We start from the raw sequence: 19,914 nt of genomic DNA, 5'->3' as shown, positions 1-19,914 counted from the left end.
ATCAAGAATAATGGAGTTAGGCTGATGGCAAAGACTAGTATTCATCTATCTGGTGGTCACGACTCTGTCCTATCACACCGAGTCTACGGTGCTCGATATACTTCTCGGTAGACACGGGCAACCACGCGATCGATCACGGGTCCCTTTCAGCAATCCTTCTGTCTTCTCTTCTGGCCCTGCCCTTCCCTCTTCACCACCCCTTTCCTCAGGATGAATTCTTCGTGAATCCTACCTACCACCTGCCGACGAAACTAGTTGCCAACGATCTACAACCAACGACCACCGCCTGCCTCGGTCGGGCATCCCTCATGCACCACGGGCTGTCCTGACCACTCACACGACTCCGTTCTCGACCTCCCTTTCCTCCATCCACCGGCGACTGTGCCCGCACGTTTCCGAGGGGCTCGAACATGGTGGTGCTAGCCTTGTCCTGATCGCTCAGCTTTGAGTTAGCCGACTAGGCTCCCTTGGTCCATTCCGAGCGGAGTCATGGCTGGCAACCACAATGGCCTGGCCCCGTCCCTCAGCCTAACGGCTGCCATCTCCGCCAGCATCCCGCCGTCCCCCTCCAACCTGCTTTCCTCCCTCCCAAGCGCTGTACCCGCGTCCATTTCCACACGTCCCTCACCCCCACCTTTCCCTCCGCCAACTCCCTCAACCATGGCGGGGTGGATCGGATGGGTCTTTACCTTCACCTTTCAGGTGATTCCCAGCGTCTTATACTGGGTCATTACCTTTTCCACCATCACTTTGCCCACATGGCTCTTCACGCTCTTCTCCATGAGCTTGACGTTCACCATGAACTTCACCACCCTGTAGGTGCTCCCGCCTCGACCGAGTCACTTGGGACATTTGTTTACTGATTCGAACGATAGCATGTTGATCGCCCTCGTTCTGGTTTCGACCGTCAGCTGGTTCATTCGGTACCGATTCTTGAACATGTACAGCCGCCTCCCCCGGAGCCCCAGCGCAAGGAAGCCCAGATCGACCTATTTCCCGATATCCAGGAAGGTGACTCGAAGCCAGGACTCGCCAATTATCTCGATGAGTTTCTGAGTGCCATCAAGGTTTTTGGGTACCTCGAACGCCCGGTGTTCCACGAGTTGACCCGGACCATGCAAACGAGAAAGCTCATTGCAGGAGAAACGTTGATGTTGGAGGAAGAGAAAGGATTTTGTTTGGTTGTAGATGGGCTGGTCCAGATCTTCGTCAAGTCGATGCGCGAGAGCAAGCCTGGGGCGGAAGAACCTCTGTGCATGGACGATTGCTCGGATGAGGAGGATCACCATGCCCATGGTCGGCAAGGCTACCAATTGCTGACCGAGGTCAAGAACGGCGCCTCCATGTCATCCTTGTTTTCCATCCTATCGCTTTTCACCGAGGATATTCAACTGCGGACTTCTCGCAGCGGCTCCAGTGCATCCAGTGTGGCCCATGCGCCTACTCGTGTGCCTGATTCCTTCCCTGCCAGTCCTGGTGCTGGGATAGTGGAAAGTCCGCCAGCCACGGCAAGAGATCACAGTGACACCAATACACACGACAACAGCAATGGTGACATCTTGCCGGCGGTGCCTCCGTTGCACCTGGGGGAGAGTCATACCATGCCTCCCCGTACACCTCAATTGGAAGATCACCAAAAACCCCAAACGAGGCGTCGGAAGTCGGTTCATCCAGACATCGTGGCGCGAGCGATGGTTGATACTACCATTGCCATCATCCCCGCTAGCGCATTCCGCCGGCTGACTCGCGTCTACCCAAGAGCTACGGCACATATTGTGCAAGTCATTCTCACACGTCTTCAACGAGTGACATTTGCAACGGCTCATTCCTACCTGGGACTGACAACAGAGGTGCTTGGGATTGACAGGCAGATTTCAAGGTTTACGTCCTGGGACTTGCCCAACGATCTACGCGGGGGAGCGCTAGATCGCCTCAAAGATAAGTTTATGCGGGAAAGAGATAGACTGCGACCCGAAGAAGTTGGCAAAGGCATTGCGCTTCACAATCCCTTTGTTGGACGCAGACGCCGGTCTAGCAGCTCCCTCAGAAAAGAAGCCGTATTGCAAGCACGGGTGACCAACGCCAGCGAGCAACGTCCAGCTGCTCCTGCGGCCCTGACTCCTCTAAGGCAACCAACTGTCCTTCTCGAACGGGACTCAACAGGCGTCAGCCCCGGCGATCTATTGTCCACGATCCAACTCTCCCGGTTTGGGCCACGATACGAACAATGGGCGCCGCGGGTGCAGAGCCCGCTGGTGGAGAGAGAACGCACCTTTTATCGGCCCTCTGCCGCTATGGATAGCCGCCCATCGCCTTTCCAGCGGCAGGAGTCACTCGATGAAGACACTATCTTTCGGGTGTCAATTCTCGACTGTATCATGAGGGGAATGGGGTTAACAGAAAGCACCAATGATTCTTTGCGTAAAACCAGCCCAAACTCTGGTGAGTTGTCACCAAAGCTTCTCTCCTATGATTCTCGGCGCCAGAAAGCAGTCTTTTCCAATGCGTTCGGGTTCATCGACCCCTATGAAGGCTCCGGTGATGGCGAAAGTGAATCTATGATGTCAATGTCCGTGACAAGCGCAGGAGGGACATCACCCGTTGTCAACCTTCGGGAGGAGCTGTGCCACGACATTGAAATTGTCTATTTCCCTCAGGGCTCGGTGCTTGTTGAGCAAGGCGAGCGGCACCCAGGCCTTTACTACGTCATTGACGGGTTTCTCGATGTTGGTATCCCGGATAATGAGCGCGGTGACGATCTCGTTGGATCTTCCCGAGGGTCAGTTTCATTGGCGCAGGAAGATCTCTTCCCCAAGCTGAGGCGGACCACCACGGGATCCTCGCAGACTGGAGGTGATGGGCGCCGAAAATACCAATCTCGCAAGTCACTCTATCTGATCAAACCCGGGGGTATACAAGGGTATATCGGTGCTCTCGCATCCTATCGGTCGTACACAGATGTTGTTGCCAAGACGGACGTGTACGTTGGTTTCCTTCCTCGAGCCTCCCTCGAAAGGATCGCTGAAAGGTATCCCATTGCCTTGTTGACATTGGCGAAACGACTTACGAACCTCCTTCCGCGCCTACTACTACACATTGATTTTGCCCTTGAGTGGGCTCAGGTCAGCGCAGGACAAGTGATCTACCACCAGGGAGATGAGAGCGATGCAATCTATTTGGTCTTGAACGGACGACTCCGATCCATTTTGGAAGGACCGAACGGGAAAATGACGGTCACCAATGAATACGGCCAGGGAGAGAGTGTTGGCGAGTTGGAAGTCATGACGGAGTCCACTCGACCAGCTACGCTGCATGCCATCCGAGATACCGAATTGGCCAAATTCCCTCGATCCTTGTTTAACAGCTTGGCCCAGGAACATCCGGGAATCACCATTCAAGTCTCCAAACTCATCGCCCAACGAATGCGCGATTTAGTGGAGCATCCCTTGTCGGAGAAGGCCATTGAACAAGGCCACGCTGCCAGTGTTCAAACTGCCACATCCACCATCAACCTTCGCACGGTGGCGATTCTTCCCGTCACCGCAGGCGTTCCTGTGGTGGAATTTGGGCATCGGCTTCTCCATGCGCTGCATCAGATCGGGGTGGCCCGAGGGGTTACGTCGCTCAACCAGGCCGCCATTCTAAACCACCTGGGTCGCCATGCCTTCAGCAAGATGGGGAAGCTCAAATTATCCCAGTATTTGGCTGACCTTGAAGAGAAGTATGGCATGGTGCTGTACATTGCGGACACAAACGTGAACGCGCCTTGGACCCAAACCTGCATTTCACAGGCGGACTCTATCCTCCTGGTGGGCCTCGCAGAGTCCTCGCCAAATATTGGCGAATACGAGCGGTTCCTGCTAGGCATGAAGACTACCGCCCGCAAGGAACTGGTCCTTTTGCACGCTGAAAGATACTGCTCGCCAGGATTGACACGCCGGTGGCTCAAGGACCGGTTATGGATCAACGGTGGACACCATCATATCCAGATGCCGTTCCGTCTGACTACCGAACCTGCCAATCCACAAATCAAGAAGTTTGGCACCGTCCTCAAGCAGCGCGTGCAGGTCCTACAAGCGGAAATTCAAAAGTACACCTCGCGACGTATTCGACAGACTCCTTTGTATTCGGCGCAAACACCTTTCAAAGGTGATTTCCATCGTCTAGCCCGGCGCCTTTGCGGTAAATCTGTCGGTCTGGTTCTTGGAGGTGGGGGCGCCCGAGGAATTTCTCAGGTTGGTGTGATCAAAGCCCTGGAGGAGGCTGGAATTCCCATTGATATCATCGGTGGCACTTCGATTGGTTCCTTTATCGGTGCTCTCTATGCGCGTGACGCCGATGTTGTCCCGATGTACGGCAGAGCAAAGAAGTTCTCCGGCCGCATGGGAAGTATGTGGAGGTTTGCGCTGGACCTGACCTACCCCACAGTTTCGTACACGACGGGCCACGAGTTCAACCGAGGAATCTTCAAGACATTCGGGGACAGCCAGATCGAGGACTTTTGGCTTGAGTTTTACTGCAATACGACGAACATCAGCCGGTCCCGCGCGGAGTATCACTCGTCAGGATACGTTTGGCGCTATGTTCGAGCGTCCATGTCTCTTGCCGGGCTGATCCCACCAATCTGCGATGAAGGGAGTATGCTCCTGGACGGTGGCTATATCGACAACCTTACCGTGGCACACATGAAGGCTCTTGGGGCAGATGTAATCTTCGCTGTTGATGTTGGCTCTATTGATGATACCACGCCGCAAGGATATGGAGACTCGCTATCTGGGTTCTGGTCAATAATCAACCGGTGGAACCCGTTCTCCTCATGTCCGAATCCGCCGACACTCTCTGAAATCCAGGCCCGACTGGCATATGTCTCGTCAATTGACAACCTCGAGCGGGCCAAGAACACTACGGGATGTCTGTACATGCGTCCTCCAATCGACCCGTACGGAACCCTGGACTTCGGCAAATTCGACGAGATCTACCAAGTGGGCTATGCTTATGGCAGGGAGTTCTTGGACCGGCTCAAAAACGAAGGTTCTCTTCCCATCCCCGAAGAGACGGAGGAAAAGCGCAAGCTACAGCGGACTATGGCTCCTCGACGAGCCAGTATTTAAAGGCAGTTCATCTTTCAGCCATGGCCTAGCCCAACTGGGTCGTGTGGACGACGGGACGACGTGTGAAGTATGCGGCATTCAACACTGCAGACACTTTTTTTCGATTCTACTTTGGTGTTGGCGCTAAGCGTGAGACTTGATTGTATAAGATACACCGATCTGCTATCTGGCTTCCTGTGTGAACGTTGCTCGTCACCTCATGGTGGCTACATTGTACATAGCCCTAGAGCAATTCAATAAGACGACGGTCACAAGAACCATTGGGTCATCGTCAGATTAGAAGTAATTGGTATTAAAGTAGATGGACACGCGGTCACCTTCTCATCTCATCACAAACAGCACCTAGCGCTTGAGCTTATCCCAAACTCACTCCACAAGTCATCGACAACTATAATAGACACGCTATCCACAGGCATCCGCTGTGGACAGAGAGAGAGTATTGTATTTTACACCGTGCCCGCAGGTGCCGGGTTAGAAACAGGCGCATCCATGGGCGGACGAGCAGAGCCGCCGTTCTTCTCGTGCGGCGGCTGTTGCGAGTTCTCCTTCGCGTAGGCCCAGAGGGCGGCAACCTCAAGGAACGCGCCGATGAATGTGAAGATGCTGGATGGCGGTCAGTCTTGTCTTGTCTTGTAAAAGGTCGAGGGAGACATACAAAGCAAGGAACATAAAGGCCTCGTTTGCCCTCTTGCGGGAACAGCCTAGTCCGGGCGGGGCGCGGAAGTAGCACACATTACTGCTATAGTCCTGAGCGGCGAAGATGAAGGCAGTCAACCACCTATGAGAGTTAGTCGGTTTGTAAAAAGAGCGGCAAGGACAGGACATACAGATACGAGAAGACTATATCGATGGCCAGTACAAACCTGCTCAGCGCGGCGGGCATGAAAGGCGAGAGGAAAGCTGGCAGGAAGAAGACCACTGATAGCACAGCCTGGATTCGTCGGTATATGATGATCTAAGGACGGGATGACAACATACAATGACTACCTGGTAGATGAGATGCTGGCCCTTGGGACCACGATGGAGGAGAAACGCCGTCAGGCTCATGACGATGACGGCACTGGTCCACTGCACTATGCGAGTGAGCAGCTGCAGGGGCCGCGCGATAGTAGTTGAGAGGAGCATAGTGACAGGTGAGATGAGGTGAGGTATATAGTATAGTACAGTATAGATGCCGATGTACCGCTATAGTAGTGGGATGGTTGTATACAACTAGAGCTCTCACCACCAAGAGGTTAGGGAGTGATAATGTCAGAGGCGAGGATATCAGCGCAGAAACAAAAGTAGAAAAGCTTGCCAACCAGCCAGCAGGCGAACGAGGACTAGCTAGGTCTTTATATGGACAAACGTTGGCAATGGGGTCACCACCACCTCACTCGCACATTCGAAACGTCTGGACCGGAATCACCAAAGTCAAACCCCGGTCAGGGCCAGGGCGATAAGCGACCCAAGTCAAGATCCCCAGATGCGTCATGATGGCCTCTGCATGAAGTAAGAGCGCGAAAACCTGGGCAGGCCCGGATTCCAATTGTCGGGTGGTGAAGGAGGAATAAAGACCAGCAAAGTACTTGGATAATGTTATTGCTTTGCTACTGTTTGGTCGTTGGCCTATTCCTTCACCGTAGGTAGTTTTGCCCTCTCGTGCGGTGCGCAAAGAGTGGCGAACGGGCAAAACGGCCAGTCGGCATGCGGCGGAAGTTGGGACAAGCTCGACTGCTCTGCTCCTCGACCGTGGAGTACACCGGGCAGTCGTCATCCAATAGTATCCGGCTCCCTCCCTGCATAGACATGGATCGTGATCGACGGTGGCTTCTAGTCGCTCAGTGTCAGCCCTAACGCCGTCACGACTGACTATTCGACCGTGCCACAGACAATCTTTTTTTTTTCAACACTATGCACTGTGCCACATGGCAGTCGTGTCTGATTGCTTGAGAGAAGTTGGAATAGGGGCCACAACCAGCAGCAAATTAATATGCGAGGCCGAGGACAATCAATGTGGCCGAGGGTCGAGAATTCAATCAAATCAAACTACTTCGGACTTCGCGCCTTACAGTGGTGGTCCCTGATAGAGTGAACACCAATGGCAGCATAGGACACCCCCAAGGGGTCAGTAAATTCCCCTTGCGACGACAGGCCGTGTCTAGATGCAGGAACAAGACGAAGCGTCTGCAGTCGACCAGTGTGCATTCAGGCTCAAAGGTAACCGCAGTCTACAGAAAACAAAATATTCCAAGCCCCATGCTCCCTCCCAAGATACCGGTGTGACTGACTCCTTATACGCCCGAGCGGGGTTTTTTTTCCCTCCTTTACCACGTAACGTTCCCCAAATCGTGCTCCTGGTAGAAACATGTCAGTAGATGATAAGAATAAGACTTAATCCAGCGGGAACATACCTTAATATACTCGCTGCCCTTTTCCAAATAGTCCTGTCGCGTAACAGACGACTGACCCAAATCGACGCCAGCGGCCCATTGCGCAGCACCTCTCCACGCATCCAGGATGGGATCCGACGCCTTGCGCACTCTCAACTCGCTGTCAATCGGCAAGTACGCGCGCACCTCGTTGCGGAAGCGTTCATCAAACCCGGTGAAGAGGGTGTTACCGCCCGTCAGGAACACATCTCTGAGCAGGCGGGAACGGTCCTCCGTGCTGGAGAAGCGCTGATTGATAATATCGGCGGCGATCTCGATCAAACCAGCCTGGTCAACTCCCGCGATGGATGGCTTGAACACCACCTCCGGCACGCGAATCCGTTCGACATTCAGGTGGAGCTGATGCGCCTCGCGGTGGCTCTCCCCGTCGAAGGGCCAGGGTCCACGCAGGAAAGCATGTACCAGGCTCTTGGTCCAGTCGGTCTGTGCCGCTAGAGTATGGTTCTCGGTGAACTCGGGGTCGTACTCGAGAAGCTCCCGCTCGACGTTATTGAGCATGCCGCCGAGGTCTTCCTCTTCCTCTTCGTCGCTCTGCTCATCCTTGGCCACGGTGCGGTACACGCCCCAGTCTTCGTCATTGGCGCCGAAATCGTCGTCATCACCTCCACGCCGGCGCTTCTTGGGGCCATCCGAGGCGAGGTTGGCGAGCGTCTTCATCCGCATCTGGCTGGCCAGGGATTTGCGGTTGCCAAGATCCGCCTTCATGCGATCTCGCTCTTTGATCCTTTGCATGATAGTCTAGGAGAACATGAGCACCTAAGAGTCAATGGTGCTTCAGGTGAAAACGTACCTCACGATTGGCTCTCCGTTCCGAGATCCAGCTCTCAAAATCATTCTCACGTTTCTCGCGATCAAGACGTTCTTCTTCCTCCTGCCGGGCTTTCTCTCGTTCCTTCTCTGCTTTGGCCCGTTGCCGGGCATCGACGTTGGACTTCATGAGCCGCTGGTGTCGCTTTTCTTTCAATCCGGCCTCATCGAGTTCTTCGTCGGGGATATCAAGCAAGGGGAAGGTCATTTCCTCCGGCTGCTCCTCTGTCTCCTCGATTCCCAGATCCTTGTTGCGTGAGCGTTTGATCGACTTCTCTAGTTCCCTGATCATTCGCTCCAGTTGAGCCTCGTCTTTGAGATCCTCCGCTTCCAAGATCCGACGGGTTTCCTTCTTGGTTTCAGAGGCAAGGTTGCGCTGAAGGTCTTTCCAATACTCAAGCTCTTGCTCCTTCTTCACGAGCTTCTCGAGCCGCATCTTGGCTGCTTGCTCTTGAAGGCGGCGGCCGCTCTCCTTCTTGCGCTCCGCAATCCGGGCGAGCTCCTCTTCCGTTTTCTCGATTACAACGGGCTCCGTAAATGGGTACTGGATGACATGATCGCGATCCTCCAAGCCGGTCCAGTCCAGATATCCACTCAGCTCACGGTCGTAGTCCTGAGAAACATAGCAGTGTTTGTGGACTAGGTCTTCCATCTGATGATCCGCCATGCGTGCGGGGAACGTGGGATACTTGAGCTTGATCAGCTTTTGCAGGTAATCGGCATTGTGCATTCCACCCCAATTGAGTCGCGAGCAGTTCGAGAGAAGTGGCTTCGAGTTCAGGACGGGAATGACATGCGTCGAGGTGTGTGAGGACGACACGACCAAACCATCTGTCCCCTTGTTGTAGCGGTAGGCGAAGAGGGAGTCAATACCGTAGGCCACGGATGGCACAGAATAGCACTCGAACATAATTTCGTTCATCACTAGAGGTGGGTTAGCCGTTGCCGTCAATTGCCACCCAGAGGCCTCAACTTACTCCGCCTGGGATATGCCAGATTCGCAATCGGCTCTGTCATCACAATGGGCCGGTCAACCCCCCCGTTGGCGCCGTCCACGCCGAGCTTGAGGAAGAGGTAGTCCAGCACGCCCTCCATCACATCCCAGTTCCCAACAACGCTGCTGCCCGGGTCAAAGGCATATCGGAGCTGGCCCCGGGTGGTCGCATCGGCGTACGCATCGTATCCAATGAAATTGCACTGCTTGTTGAGTTTGCGATCGCGGTAGCGGCTCATGGTGGGAGGCAGGACGAAGCGCGGGTTCTGGTCGAAGGACCACCCAGCCTTCATGGTACTGGAGCCTGGATGAGGAGAAACGCTGTCAGTATCCTGCGCTGAGAAGGTGCGGTTAGGCGGAACGTACCATTGTCGATGACGATGGCGCTGGTGTCGGGATGGGAGCGGCTCTGCTCATATCCCTCGGGCTGCGGAGGAGTGTAGCCCTTGAAGGGGAAGTCGGCAACGCCATAGATCTGTGGCGGCGGTTTCGCAGCTCTCTTCTCGATCGCATTGCTCTCGAAGCGACCCGGGAGGGTCTGCACCGAGGAGATGGTCATGGCAACTGTGCTGGCTGGTGATTGGGGGAAACCAGGAGCTGGAGATGATCAGAGAAGATGCGGTGAATGAAGTTCACCACATGGCCAGGGTAGGTGGATGGGGCGAGGGAGAAGAGAAGAAGAGACAAGAAGACTGGGTCGTCAATAAATATACGCGCAAGGGAATGATGAATGGATGAATGACCGAGAGTTGACTGGACCGGCAGAAAAGTGACCCAGTTGGATGCCAAGACCCGCTGCATCTATGAAGACAAGCTACGACGAGACAACTTCACTACCGGGATACTTCATTAGTAGGATGGATTCATGGAGTAATCATTCATTTATTCATCTATTCATCATTATCCTCCCTGCGCTTACGACGGCTCCTGGAGGTTCTCGGTTGCTGCGTGGTCTCAGCATCCATCGCATCCACGAAGCAGAGAGAACTTACCTTCCAGATGGAAAAGCACATTGGACTGGTAGTTCTTGAACATCTGCGCCACCAGTTCCACGTTCATGTTCTGGATGTTGACCTCCTGTCGCGTCGTCAGTCAGTTCATCAAACATCACCACCACCATGACGAAACAAACCTGAAGGCTCTTGTTCATGATCATGATGGCTTCATTGAGTTTTTCCTGGTCGTCTAATTAGCCCAGGTGCCTCTTATTCCCGGCGGGAGGGCAGTAGCACCTACCACATTGGTGATAATACGCGACAGCAGCACCGTCTGCTGGTGCTCGTGGGGACTCTCCTAGAAAAGAGTGAGTGACACCACTGTTGTCAAAAGAAAGAAAAACATACCATGATTGAGGCTGGCTGGGTCGTAGGAGTACGAGTGGGAGAAAGGAAAGGCATAATCCATGTTATGTTTGTTTGTTCCGGCCGGGCGGGTGCACGTGACCCTATACAAAGAATCCCTTGGGCCAACTCGGTCTCTTTCGTTCTCTCACTCCCCTTCCACCTACCACAGGAACACTCCTGCTATCGACCCTACTATTCATATCCATCACACACGGCCATTTCTTCATCCTCGACGCAACCCACTGTACCCACCATGGCTCCTGCCACTCCAGCGAACGACGAAGCGCACCAGCGGCTCCTGAACAGTCTCGACATTGCCCAAGTCCCACGCCCGTTCCGCAACCCGCATTGGAAGCCGTCGCAGCGGCGCAACAAGAACCTCAAGCAGATCATTTCCGAGACCACCCGGAAAGAGGCGTCGGTCATGGCAACGCAGGCAAACTCCGGTGCAACCACGCCCTTCCCTGCCCCCTCGGGGATCACAACCAGCGGCACGCAAACGCCGGCTGAGGGCGCTGGACGGGCCCCTAACCTGGCACAAGCCGCACAGAACCTTTCCACGCTGGTGCTGGAGAAGAATGCTCGGGCCATGTTCCCGACCGGACCAACCGTCACCTACACGAATATCGAGTCGGCCCCGTCGTTAAACCCGGCCTACCAGCGCCACTACTGCGACATCACGGGGCTGCCAGCACCGTATACCGATCCCAAGACCCGACTGCGGTACCACAACAAGGAGATTTTTGGGGTGATTCGGACCTTGGCTCAGGGCGTACCGGACAGCTATCTGGAAGCTCGGGGTGCGCACACCATTTTGAAGTGAGGAGCATGCTCTACGATCAAAGGCTCTGCCATGCAACGCGCATGGCTCCCAAGCATCAACTACACAGAACAGCGAAATTGCTACGAATGTACGGCCAACACAGTCAAGCCCTTTCCACCCACCGTGCCCCTCTCGAGACAGGTTCAAGAAAACGCTCCGGCTTATTCGTGACCGTTTCTGATCTTCGCCTTGTGCAAGTGCACTCGACTAGTACCGCCGCCCCAGGGACGGGAGCGGCAGTTACAGTATTCGAGATACTGTCGTCGCGGCGTGGTATGGAGAGCCCCAGTGGGACAGAGGGTTAATGAATTGAGATGCCAGTATCGGGGCAATAATGTGTGTAATGTTCTAGATTAAAACACCATCCAATGCAATCATCAATGCTGGAAATGGTCTTGTTGGTAGCAGTGGTAAAGAAACAGAAAGAAAAAGGGACTGGAAAGCGTTTGGTGTGGCCGGCTCGACCGCCTTCTGGATGTGATTCGCCGTGGCAGAACCCGATTTTCTTCCTGCGTGTTTACTCCAGAGAATCATTGCTGGCCTTGGAATCGAATCCTCCTGTCCCCTTTCTGCCAAGACCCCGGACTCACTCTGCGCTCCCTCTACCTCCGATCCTCCCGCTGCCTCGACTCCTTTCCGTTCCTCGAATAAGCAATCCTCCCAGTGCCAGCAACCCGAAGAAACAGGTGTCTCGTTGCGCATATCGACCACGAAACCCATTGTCGCTAGTACCATCTGATCACTCGCGCGTTTAGCGGTATTGAAAATGCCAAGCATGTGGTTATCCGAGCACCAGAGTCAGTTGCGCTTCCTTTCGCGGCCGTGGCATTCAACTGCGTGTACTGTACTAACGCATGCCAACAGAGATCGGTGTGGTCTTCTGCTCAGCCGGTACGAGTTCCTGTCCAGAGGATATCTGCGCAAAGTACTAACGACATTGTGTAGGCGGCTTGTTTCTGTTTGGAGGAGTGATCATGTTCTTTGATCGGTCAATGTATGAGATCCTTGGTCTTCTTTCGAGTTCAGATAAATGCTCACCATTTCCGTGTCCTCTAGGCTTGCCATGGGCAATGTACGCTGCGTTCAACCCTCCACCCGTCGGATTCCATACTAACCGCAGTCCAGATCCTCTTCCTCATCGGCCTGACCCTCATCATCGGTTTCCAGAAGACCATGGTCTTCTTCTCGCGTCCCCAGAAACTCAAGGGTACCGCCGCGTTTACCGCGGGTATTATCTTGATCCTGCTCCGCTGGCCTCTGACAGGCTTCCTGATCGAGCTGTACGGCCTGTTCATCCTCTTCGGCGATTTCCTCGTCACCATCGGTCAATTCGCGGGCAACATCCCGGTCGTGGGACCTTATATTCAGCGCGGACTCGAGATTCTGGCGGGTGGGAGGAGCAACGCCGAGCTGCCGGTATGATGCATGGGCAGGATGGTCTTGTGTATGAATATGCGGCTCGCGCTTGACCCAGATGGGATGACACGATATATCTGCCAACACCCATTTTACGGTTCCCATATGGGCCACGCATCGATGTAATTACTAATGACTCTTTCGGCTGCTTGTCAGTATCGAACAATAATAGAGATTCCGAATAACTAGACGAGCAATGGCATGATCCCTACAGATTTATACTCTGGCTAATTGAGTAGACCCTCCCTCTGGTATCTACTTGCATAGTCTGCCGTGGTTCGGGATGAAAAGAAGAAGGATAAATCAGGAATAGATATCATAATTCCTCCATCGTCACAATAGGACATAAAGAAGTAAGTAGAAGCTCACGGCCGAGCGAGACCAGAAAGACAGAAAAAATAAATCAAGCAATGCTCCTTTATTTCCTTCCTATTCTTCACACACGCCCCTTTCCTCCTCCCCATTTCCGGATTTCCGCCTGCCCCCCTTTACCGGGGGTTGTTGATGTAGTCAACCAGGTTCTCAACGACGGTGGCGGCGTTGGTGGTCTGGACGGACTCGCCGTGGTGGGCGATGATGGTGCACGAGGTAGCACGGACGACGATGGCGCCCTCCTTACCCTGCATCGGATCAAAACACTGCATCAGCCACTGCTATATACGGGACGTCGATAGCACTGAGGGGGGAAGTCTCGGGGGACGCACCTTCTTGCCGTATAGACTGCGCTCGTCCGCCTTGATGGTCACGAATTTCTCACCGCCAATGGAGAAGCCGTTGGCGAAAGCATTGTCGCTGGAGCTGAAGGCCGCAGCCAGGGTGTTGATGTCGTCCTGGGTGAGCTAGCGCACCCGGACCGTTTGCGTTAACATTCCACAGCCCCGCATCCCGAATGAGAGGGGTTCACGCATACCTGAAAGCCCGGCGAGGAGGCCTCGAGGCCGGAAAAGTCGGCAGCGAGGATACCGGCCTTGTCGAATTGGCCCGAGCCCATCAGGCTGGAGGGTGGGGGTTAGTATGGTGTTGAATGTAAAGGGGGGAGAATCAGGGATTGTCGGGGATTTCGGGGGAGGGACGAGAGATGGAGTAGATACCTGGAGTCGACATAGCCTGATGAAGAGAGTGTGTTAGCGGCCTGATGGAGATTTTGGTGGGCGATGTCGTTCGGAGTGATTCATACCCTGCCAAATTGCCGAGTGCTGGCCCATGATGTAAACACGAGGGTTCTGACGGAGGAAGCTGCAGGCGGCGGAGGGGTGAGTCCGGGCAGAGCAGAATTAGTGGGGAGCATACCGAAAGCAAGGAAAGTGTGAGGGATAGGAGAAAAGAAGAGAAGCGGATGAAGAAGAAGAAGAAAAGAAGAAGAAGAAGGTGGGGGGAGACTGTCTGTGTTGGCGGTAAAGTACATCACCAAAAGACCCCGCCAGCCAACCGAACGGATGCGTCGATCACGACGAACTCATCGTGGCCGGAGAAATAACGTGGTCTTGTATTGTGCACTCACGATTATGGTAGCATCATGACTTGGGGATGATGCTGAGAGACAGGATGGACGATAAATATATTCCTCTGAGGATGTGCTATATTATTGCTGTAGCGTATAGTTCTCGCTGCGACACTGCACCCTCTCTTGTTTCCTTAGTTAACTACACCCACCACCTCCACTTACTCATCCTCTTCAGGTCCATCATCTTTTTGGCTCAACGGAAATCTGAAATCCTTCGTGATTTTTATTCCCTGTCGGACACGTGCCCAGATCGATGCCTCGACACCTGACTGCCTGGGCGCACTGACCTGTAATCCGATCATCCTGGACTGACTGAGCTGCAGCTACAGAAGGACCTCTTCCTCGGCCGTTAGTGATTCCTCCGATCACCCGGTTGATCGACGATGACCACATCTTCAATCCGTGCGCGGAGCCGACCGCCCTTTGCATTCCGGCTGCCGACCGACTGGGCCTGCCAGGGTCTCCTGAGTCAAGGATAAAAAGCCCATGTCTCAGCTTCAGGGCTGGTGAAACACGCCTCCTGCGGGTGTGGGCGAGTGCGGACCCCCGCGAACGTGGTAGCGACCTAATCAATTCGCGACGGGCCACGCTCATTCGCCCAGTGCAAAATAAGCATCGCACGCGAGTCCATTAACGGCCCTCCAACCAACGCTCTGTTCGCCCCTATTGCCGTTGCATTCACTAGTGGTGCGAGTAGTGAGCACTTGCTGGCTGTGCGACCGTCCAGGATTCATTTACTTCTTGGCTCGTGTTGGTCGAGGAGTCCAGCCCTGGCCCGGATGTGGCCCTGGCGCTGCAGATGATGGCCGAACAGTCGCCTGTTTCGCGCTTGATTTGTCTGGATCTTCTGGGCGCACGGCCGAGACGTCTACTTGTCTCATCTACAGAGATCCTCGTAATTGGATCTCCACCGAGGGGTCTAGCTTGGCTGGCCCTGGGACACTAAATAAATACATCGGGGTGCCCGGCGCCCGCCACGCTGGTCCCTCCCATTTCTGCTTTCTGTTTACACTGCGGCCTTCTGGAAGGCTGTCCATTCCTTCTCGTCCATTTTTCCATTCTCGAATACGCTCTTTTAGTGCAACCCGGTATCTCGGCTGGATTCCCGGATACCAAGAAAACATGGCGAAAGGATTCACACGCACGCAACATGCGACAGACAATATTTCATTCCCCGTACTAACATATACCGACGCTTTGCCGCGAAAAGACCTTTACGAACTGGATGATGGGACTTCTTACAAGCGACCGGACCCGGCCACACTCGGACAATGGGACTTTCACCGACCCAGCACCGCGGATGGATATAGAAAGCCCCCACCCGGTCAGAGCGCCATGTTTGACTTTCGAGTGACAGCACCGCCGGATGAAGCCGTCCCCACAAGATCGAGGCCGTATCGTGGTCCGAAAGAGCAGGAATCAATAGGAATTGCTTTGGGAAGCCCTGGGATGCTCCACAGCCAGGGACAATTCCAGCCTCCCATATCGATCTTTGCGGCGGGGCGTACGGGAGAGAAATCCGGACCTCAGAAATCAAGCAAGTGGAAGAAGATTGGAGGGTTCTTTAGGGCGAAGAGTGCCCTTGCGTCAACGTCAAACCTTGCACAGGCAGATCCTGGCTTACGGACAACACGAAAAGAGAAGTCCAGTGAGAAACCACGCAAAACAAAGCAAAGGAACGACTCGAAAGAAGAGTGGCCTTCTCTCAAAATTGACCCCAAGCCGGAGCTAAATGCCAGCGGCAAAATCCGCGAATCCAAGAGGAATCGAAACCGTTCTCAGACGGCCCCCCAAGGACCCGAAGGGAAGTCAGCCAGCACAGAACCTATGCTGCAAGTGAACATCCCGGACATTGAGATGGAGCGGTACAGTGTTATGTTCAGCAACTTCATCCAGAAGAGGGAAAGACCATCATTGCTGGCGCGGAGAGACAAAACGCTTGACAATCTGCAAGTCCCAGATGCGCATGTGAGTTTTCTGTTGTGTATCTGCCGTGACTCGGACCGATGTGCTAACCTGAGCTAGAACTTCCTCAAGGCAAAGGGGTCTCCAGTGATTCAACGACGAGCAACCTCGCCTGCAAGAACGAGCTTCACATTATTCCCAACCTCCCAACCCACCAAAGCCGCCCAGGTGCTTGGTGCCCTCGGTACCGGTCCCACCCCGAACTTTTCGCGCGGGCCCAGGGTGAGAGCATCGACCCTCCCTGCTGAAAGTCCGTTGAAAGCACCCGAGGAGCAACCAAAAGACTCTGCCAACGTGCACATCCTCACTGCGTTCGAGTCACCGGTGATCCCAAGAGTATTCATGGAGCGTCGATCTTCTACACCGCGATCATCCACAAGCACTCCCCGAAACGAGGACAAACCGCTACCTGCCATCAAACCGGAATCAAAACCTGCTCGGACGCATCAGCATACTTCCCTAAAGAACGGTGATGCGATAACATCCAAGATATATGCTCCCAAACAAGATACCCCCAGGAAAGATACTCCCAAGAAGAACACCCCCAAGAAAGGCACTCCGAAGGACACTCCCCAGAAGCACACCCCCAAAAACCAGTCCCGCATTCCAGTAAAGACGGAGAAAAGGCCTTCTCCTCCAGCCAAGGATAAAACCCTGTCGACATCTATCACCACGGAGAAAGTCGGCCGCATCATCGTTTCGACCATGCCTATATCGGGCCCGGACTGTGGGTCTTCTCCGGAGGATTCAACACGGAGGATGCCTCTGGCCGATGAAGATACCAGCCCTCTCCCCTATATCTCCCCAGCAGTGGAGGTTTCGACCGCGAAATCCGTGTCTGTTTCCCAGGGACGGCGGCAACTGCTAGTCCCAATCGGCGCCCGAGTTGACCACCTAGAACCCCATGAGCGCTTGGTGGACCGACAGACTCTGATACCGAGTGTTCAATCCGGTCACAAACATGCGGTTTCACAGGAACTACGAATTGAATCGTTGTGATGCTTTTCTTTTTTTGATTGTGGCATTGTCTGCCCTGCCATTTCGAGCCTACTATTTGCTCTCTCTTTTATACCCTGTGGGCATTTTGCATTGTACTTTCTGATAGTCTCCAATTTAATTGCAGTTGACCTGCCTGATGACCTTGGCCTTGATCCTATACTTTGTCCTTATGATATCTCCCATGGGATATCCCTGTCTATGACTTTCCCCAAAGCAGTAAGCTGCCTCGTCGCGAGCTCGCGGATCCTTCTGCCCCACCGCGCTTATGCTTCGCAGCCAGCGAATAACACCCCATCCATGGATATGGTGTTGGTGGGGAACTGTGGGGAGACAAACAACGGATGATAAAAGGACAACCAAGAATGGTCTTTTGACGCCTGATTTTCCACCTTGAAGCAAACATTAATTGACACTCCCCGAAATGCCGGAGATCTACCCCATCGCCATCATCGGCGGAGGCCCCGTCGGCCTGGTATCTTCTATTCTGCTCTCGCAGCAGAAGATTCCGCATATACTATTCGAGCGGTACCCATCGACTTCAATTCACCCGAAAGCAGTTGGTAGTAGACAAGCCTCAATAGATTTTACTGTGTAACTACGATCCCGAATCCATGTATGTAGCGGGAGTGGATCGTACGTCCCCGTGTAGCTAAGGCCCAGGTGGGTGTTGGGCGTTAATTATAAAGAATCACTGTCAGCATCTCACACAGCTTATGTGACTCTGACCACTGAATGACACTCACTCACGACGACGACACTCTCACGTCTTGCACCTTCCTCTCTCTGTCCAACATGACCACATTCCAGGAAAAGTGGAAGGAGCGTCCGTTGGTAGAGGCCCCTGTTTTGTGTAAGTGTCCCTCGCCCCATCCCATGCCTTTGTGCACCACGTCAAGATGTCCGCCGCTGATGAAGCCAAGTCATGCCCCCCCTCGCCTTCGCCGGTCCGCAGAACGTGATCGTCACATCAATCACCCGCTGAAGACACGCCCTCGCACCGTCGCACCACGCCACCCAGTGCCGGGCGACGCAGCGCAGCCTCTCTTGCCCCTCCATCACGCGCACCTTCGTCAACAGCGAACACTCCCAAGTCAAGCACATTTTCCACTCTGATGAAAGAGCGAGTCCACGCGGAGGCCAACGGCAGGTGTTGGGCCTGTAACTCGTTTCCTACTGAAGTCTGCCATGTGATTAGCAGGCGGGATCCACAAGTAAGCTATACTGCGTTGCTTGCTAGATCTTGATAACTGATTTTATGCTCAGACCCTCTTGTGGCATCAGCAGGGACTCCTCAACTTCAACCTCAGGTCACAGTCGAATGCTGTCGCGCTGTGCCCGAACTGCCACGTCCACTACGACCAGACCGAAGATCCTGGTTTCGTCTTTCTACCGACGGATCTGGACTATTTCATCGAGTTTGAGATGCTCGATCAGCAGGAGCGGAAGTCCAGCAGCCGCACGTGGCGCCGCGTACCGACGGCAGAGCTATACCGACAACACCTCATTGAGAAAGGAGACGTGCGAGCCGACGCAGTGAGTGGACTGTATGCTCGTGTATTCCTCCAGGATTACGCCACCGCCCCCGACACCTCCCCTAAGTCCTGGGTGGGCTCGCCGCTCGCAACCCTTCGGCGCGCCTTCCTCGTGCTTGGAGGTGGACGGATCAAGGGTTTCGATCGTGCTACACGGGAGAAGTTAAAGACATTGAGAGATCTCTACTTTTTAACCGATGAAGAACTCACCGCACCCCCCCTCGAAGATACCAACTCGGGGAGTGATACTCAGGTCCAAAAGAAACGAAACGCAGACGACTACGAACGAAGCGAACACCCAAAGAGGGTGCGGAACGACATGCCTACGTCTGTCGCAGAGCGCGACAGGCAGGGTCCATTCTACCCATCGGATGCATTTGTCAGTTTGACGCAGTGGAAATTCGGGCCGGACCTGACGAGCAATGACGCGGTACAACGCTGGACCCAATGATGGGTGCGTCGTGTCTAGTAGCTTCCTGCATTACGCGAATACATCATTATCTTCCTTCACGTCTTACGTAGCATGTCCGGGTTCGACAGCGACACCGCAGTAACGTCAAGGTACTGCAAGGGTACTGACAGGAGGATTCCCCAGAAGGAAACGCCCGCCGCGAAGCTGTGAGAAAGGCTCAAGTCATTTTGGACGATGAGTTCCATGCAATCGGCGCTGAGATCGGATGGTTCTATCCGGGCACTCAACCAGAGGGCGAGGATATTCCTTCTGATCATGAAGGTCATGTTCTGCGGTCCGGTGAAATGGATTGTCTGAATTACCACCCGACTACTCTCCTTGGACACAATCTCCCCATGCATGGCTGGACAAAGACGGCGTGACTCGGTCCACACGCGATTTTATATCCGCCGACTCTTTCCTGCTGTTGAGCTCGGTGCCATACGACAAGGACACTCTCGGTGACGGGTTTGTTCGAGTGGAGTGTATTGGAGACAAGGGCTGGAAAGATACTAACGGAATGTGGGCCAATCTCAC

General features: G+C 54.1%; 8 protein-coding genes across 8 annotated transcripts; 5 read left to right on the top strand and 3 right to left on the bottom strand.

The window, feature by feature from the left end:
- Positions 1 to 489: 489 nt before the first annotated feature.
- nte1 (lysophospholipase) lies at positions 490 to 5,111 on the top strand (the record flags this gene model as incomplete). The annotated part of the gene is made up of 3 exons (XM_057193658.1): positions 490 to 815; positions 876 to 906; positions 948 to 5,111. The coding sequence occupies 3 exons, from the start codon at positions 490 to 492 to the stop codon at positions 5,109 to 5,111; spliced, it is 4,521 nt and encodes a 1,506-aa protein (XP_057058611.1).
- Positions 5,112 to 5,557: 446 nt separating this feature from the next.
- Positions 5,558 to 6,236, bottom strand: N7474_002242 (MARVEL domain-containing protein; the record flags this gene model as incomplete). The annotated part of the gene is made up of 4 exons (XM_057193657.1): positions 5,558 to 5,714; positions 5,767 to 5,889; positions 5,939 to 6,042; positions 6,090 to 6,236. 4 exons carry the CDS (start codon positions 6,234 to 6,236, stop codon positions 5,558 to 5,560), a joined length of 531 nt encoding a protein of 176 aa, XP_057058610.1.
- A 1,181-nt stretch (positions 6,237 to 7,417) lies between these two features.
- Positions 7,418 to 9,903, bottom strand: N7474_002241 (actin-related protein ARP5; the record flags this gene model as incomplete). Its single annotated transcript, XM_057193656.1, has 5 exons — positions 7,418 to 7,447; positions 7,505 to 8,281; positions 8,334 to 9,274; positions 9,328 to 9,648; positions 9,711 to 9,903. 5 exons carry the CDS (start codon positions 9,901 to 9,903, stop codon positions 7,418 to 7,420), a joined length of 2,262 nt encoding a protein of 753 aa, XP_057058609.1.
- A 1,037-nt stretch (positions 9,904 to 10,940) lies between these two features.
- Positions 10,941 to 11,510, top strand: N7474_002240 (uncharacterized protein; the record flags this gene model as incomplete). Its single annotated transcript, XM_057193655.1, has 1 exon — positions 10,941 to 11,510. One exon carries the CDS (start codon positions 10,941 to 10,943, stop codon positions 11,508 to 11,510), a length of 570 nt encoding a protein of 189 aa, XP_057058608.1.
- A 756-nt stretch (positions 11,511 to 12,266) lies between these two features.
- Positions 12,267 to 12,932, top strand: N7474_002239 (uncharacterized protein; the record flags this gene model as incomplete). The annotated part of the gene is made up of 2 exons (XM_057193654.1): positions 12,267 to 12,401; positions 12,567 to 12,932. Coding segments are annotated over 2 exons (501 nt in total), but the record flags the coding sequence as incomplete, so codon positions are not given.
- Positions 12,933 to 13,414: 482 nt separating this feature from the next.
- pfy1 (profilin) lies at positions 13,415 to 13,917 on the bottom strand (the record flags this gene model as incomplete). Its single annotated transcript, XM_057193653.1, has 3 exons — positions 13,415 to 13,564; positions 13,631 to 13,765; positions 13,837 to 13,917. The coding sequence occupies 3 exons, from the start codon at positions 13,915 to 13,917 to the stop codon at positions 13,415 to 13,417; spliced, it is 366 nt and encodes a 121-aa protein (XP_057058606.1).
- A 1,635-nt stretch (positions 13,918 to 15,552) lies between these two features.
- On the top strand, positions 15,553 to 17,394 carry N7474_002237 (uncharacterized protein; the record flags this gene model as incomplete). Its single annotated transcript, XM_057193652.1, has 2 exons — positions 15,553 to 16,398; positions 16,456 to 17,394. 2 exons carry the CDS (start codon positions 15,553 to 15,555, stop codon positions 17,392 to 17,394), a joined length of 1,785 nt encoding a protein of 594 aa, XP_057058605.1.
- A 792-nt stretch (positions 17,395 to 18,186) lies between these two features.
- On the top strand, positions 18,187 to 19,760 carry N7474_002236 (uncharacterized protein; the record flags this gene model as incomplete). Its single annotated transcript, XM_057193651.1, has 4 exons — positions 18,187 to 18,244; positions 18,379 to 18,605; positions 18,658 to 19,356; positions 19,509 to 19,760. The coding sequence occupies 4 exons, from the start codon at positions 18,187 to 18,189 to the stop codon at positions 19,758 to 19,760; spliced, it is 1,236 nt and encodes a 411-aa protein (XP_057058604.1).
- Positions 19,761 to 19,914: the final 154 nt, after the last annotated feature.

The sequence above is a fragment of the Penicillium riverlandense genome (assembly GCF_028828495.1).
Source record: "Penicillium riverlandense strain IBT 135883 chromosome Unknown utg000001l_segment0_segment0, whole genome shotgun sequence".
NCBI lineage: Eukaryota > Fungi > Ascomycota > Eurotiomycetes > Eurotiales > Aspergillaceae > Penicillium > Penicillium riverlandense.
This window is presented reverse-complemented; position numbering and strand designations above follow the sequence as displayed.